General features: G+C 38.9%; 1 protein-coding gene across 1 annotated transcript; it reads right to left on the bottom strand.

Moving 5' to 3' along the window:
- Positions 1 to 2,289: 2,289 nt before the first annotated feature.
- LOC134802586 (uncharacterized) lies at positions 2,290 to 3,063 on the bottom strand. The gene has a single exon (XM_063775223.1). It carries the CDS (start codon positions 3,061 to 3,063, stop codon positions 2,290 to 2,292), a length of 774 nt encoding a protein of 257 aa, XP_063631293.1.
- Between the last annotated feature and the right edge of the window lie 458 nt (positions 3,064 to 3,521).

Genomic DNA, 3,521 nt, shown 5'->3' with positions numbered 1-3,521 from the left:
GCCCAGACAATAGCCGATTACTTTTAGTGCTCATTGTGCCCGTCCGCGCTTATTTACGCTTACTTACGCTTGCCTACGCTCACTTACGCTTATCGCCGGAACGAGCCGTTGTCAAAGGGAATATTACAAGGAGCGCTGTTTATGTAGTTTGAATAGTTGCTCACTTGTATTGTAAATTGTAAAGCTTAAGTATGGTCTACGGCAGCGGTCGGCAACCAGCGGCCCGCGGGCCTCATGCGGCCCGCGAACCTCTCACTTGCGGCCCGCGAGCCTCCCTGGCTATTTAATATGTAATATTGACAAACGACAATGTCTGATAAAGTCATAAATAAAAACAAAGTGCGGCCCGCGTCAACTTCGTTAACTACTATGTGGCCCTTGGCTGCTAAAAGGTTGCCGAACGCTGGTCTATGGGAGTCCGCTGGATTCGAGCGCAAGACCGGTCATTGTGGCACTCTTTGGGTAAGGCCTATGTCCAGCAGTGGACGTCCTCTGGCTGATATGATGATGATGATGATGATGAAGTATGGTCTACGTTTTATCGATATCTGTTTAAACACGGCAACCACATAATTATCATCATTAACTTGAAGAGATATTATCTTGTCGGTGGAGTATATTCCAGATTTGCCTATCTTACGCCATCAGCTTTACTTTTTGATACGACACGACCCTTTTTCTTTCACTTGTTCTAAAAAGCTGCGTCTGGGTTTTCCTCTACCCGGCTTGCATCCTATCCGCTCCTCCAGGATAGTTTTAAAGAAGTGGTCATGTCGAACCTTTTGGACGTCAATGACCGATATACACGCACCGCAGGTTCAACGCCAAAGACTGATAAATCGGTCACAGACCACAGAGCAACATAGACCTACGTGCATATGCAGAAAGTTCAATTTCAGTTTTGACGCTTCGGTGACGTGGCATCCGCGTGACAGCTTTTGTGTTTGACACGGCGTCGAAAAGGTTGTGTCCAATCATTTTTCCGCGTCTAATTGCAATAGTGTTCAGGATAGCTCTCCTTTCATTCACTCTTCTTAGCACCTCATTCGTTATCCTGTCTCACCAACTAATGCCTTCCATACGCCAACCATAACCACATAATAGTGACCAGAAAAAGATATGCAATGGATAGATTGGAACTTAGCATGGTATAATAATATACTCCGCCTGGTACTCTATTCCGAGATTCGCGTATGACCTAACTGACACGGGCCTACGTCATCATGCTGTTTACAGGTTCTCAAACTTTAAAATGTGGGAGAATTTTAACCAACGGTGAAAAATATTTTAACGGCATTAATTTTAAGTTATTCATGTAGAAACATAGTAAAATAAAACAAATCTAATGTATTAAATTAAACTTTATTTATCTATACAAGACAAACGTTTGAAAAACTAATTCACAGATACACATTAATTACCAAGCTTACGACGTGAAAAGTTTGGAAAACACTGCGACAGCTGACACTGAGCGAGAAGGAAATAACAATTAACACGCGTTCGACAAGGATGACGGTCAGGGCATGAAGTTATCTAGATCCGAATTGTCAAATGTGACAGCGCTATCCTGTGTTGCCAGTAATGTAAACAGAATTACCCGAACGTCTGAAATTTCTTTCGTGAATCGGAAGATATTGCAAACGAATAATTAAAAATGACGTGTTATTGTAAAATTTAAGATAAAATACATATAAATGAAAATTATAAAATTATAAAGAAATATTTTAACTTATTAACCATAGGTATAATGTACCCATGTAACATGTTATGTTGAAATAAAGTGGCAATGTTATTGTGACGTAGCCCCGTGTCACTCTGGGAATAGAAGACCATGTTTTATTAGACCATGGAACTTAGATCGTGCGGTAGGCAAGTCGGAGAAATATAAGATTTTTTTTTTTCAAATAATAATTAAAAATTGCTTGACCATATTTCTTTAGGCAACCCAATTAATCTATGTTCAGGAACATATTTTCTTTCATAAAATATAAGTTTCATCCGGTAGGTAGATCGATGAAGGTCGGCTTTATTTACCCGTCTCTTAGACTATTATACTGCCCTGCTAAGCCAATTAGCGGTATATCAAATAAAAATTAATGCAAACATGTACCCTTACATTCTTTATCTGAAAATTCTATTTTAACGTCATTTGTTCCTGAGATACCGCTATTCGACTTACGAGGGCAGTATAATTATTGCAAAATAAAACTAGAATAACCGATAAACTTCTATATTTTACAAAAACTATAAAACCAATATTCAAGAAACAATTCGATATGTCAAAAGCATTCATTTTTTCGGTGGCGGTGCACACGCAGGGAAAGGTTTCGTAGGTGGAGTAGGTATCTTAGGCAGATCCCTTTCACAGGGTACCCTTTGCCTCATCAACCAATCAGTTCCAAAATAAAAGTTGTACAAAGGCACAAACGCCTTCCCAAGCATATGGAAAACTGTCCTAGTGGCTTCATCAGTCTCTTCTGGAAAGCAAATGGATCCAGTCACAAATAACAGTGCACTAGATAAAAAGATACGCCGAAGTACGTATTTCCCTTTTACGAAACCATACACACCCGCAGCGCCTACTAAAGCCATTCTCTGATTCTTATATTCCGGTGATCTCATTTTGTTCAAGATTTTCTTTTCAGCTGATCTATAATCTCTAGAGATTTCTGTATAAGTGTCCTTCAGTTCTTTAGTAGTTGTGTTGATAATTCCTGATATTTGCTTGCGGTATTCCGTTACTGTTGGTAAGAGGAGTTCGTGGGTTACTTTTCGGTCTGGACATTTGATTTTATCATTTTCAAACTCTTTCCAACGATAATGAGGGCAGTCGTAAATGGGTAGATCTTTGTATTTCATCGGTGGAGGTTTTTTAGGAGTATCATCTTTTGCAGCGGCAGAGACTGTAGGTATGAAACAAAATTTAGCAATTTTTAAAACACTTTTAAGAGCTATATCGCTTATTCTTCCGGCAACATATAGGTTTTTGTTTCTGTCTATATTCACTTGATAGTCTCCTTTGAAATTTTGTACGATGTTATTATTTTCTGTTATTTTTTCCATTTTCATGCTGTTTTGTTATAAAAAAATCTTTGAAAATGACATTGTCAATAAATGACAGATGGTCTAGAGTCTTTGTAATTAATATGACATGAAAAGATTGCAAACTTTTTACTCGTTGCCAAAAGCTATGAAAACTTTCTCGTATACAATAGGGAGTATTACTGCAATGTTCTGCCGCCAGAGTGCAGTGCTTATGTTGTTTAGTAAACCATAGAGTAACTTATACACTAGGCCTTAAACAGTTTTTTGTTAAGTTTTCATAATGACATTAATGCATCGAGGCGGTTTGTTTACAGGTGGCCTACCGCGAAACGCTCTGCCTCTCTATCGATCGAATAGGCAAGAGTGATAGAGAGGCAGAAACCAAACTTTCGATTTACGTGTTTCGCGGTAGGCCCTTTGATTGCGATTGTGACGCCCTCTATGCGTTAGTTTTGCGTAATATTCCCTAATCTCTA

This window comes from Cydia splendana, chromosome 25 (genome assembly GCF_910591565.1).
Source record: "Cydia splendana chromosome 25, ilCydSple1.2, whole genome shotgun sequence".
NCBI classification, from domain to species: domain Eukaryota; kingdom Metazoa; phylum Arthropoda; class Insecta; order Lepidoptera; family Tortricidae; genus Cydia; species Cydia splendana.
Note: the sequence above shows the minus strand (reverse complement) of the source record. Positions and strands in the feature narration are given on the sequence as shown.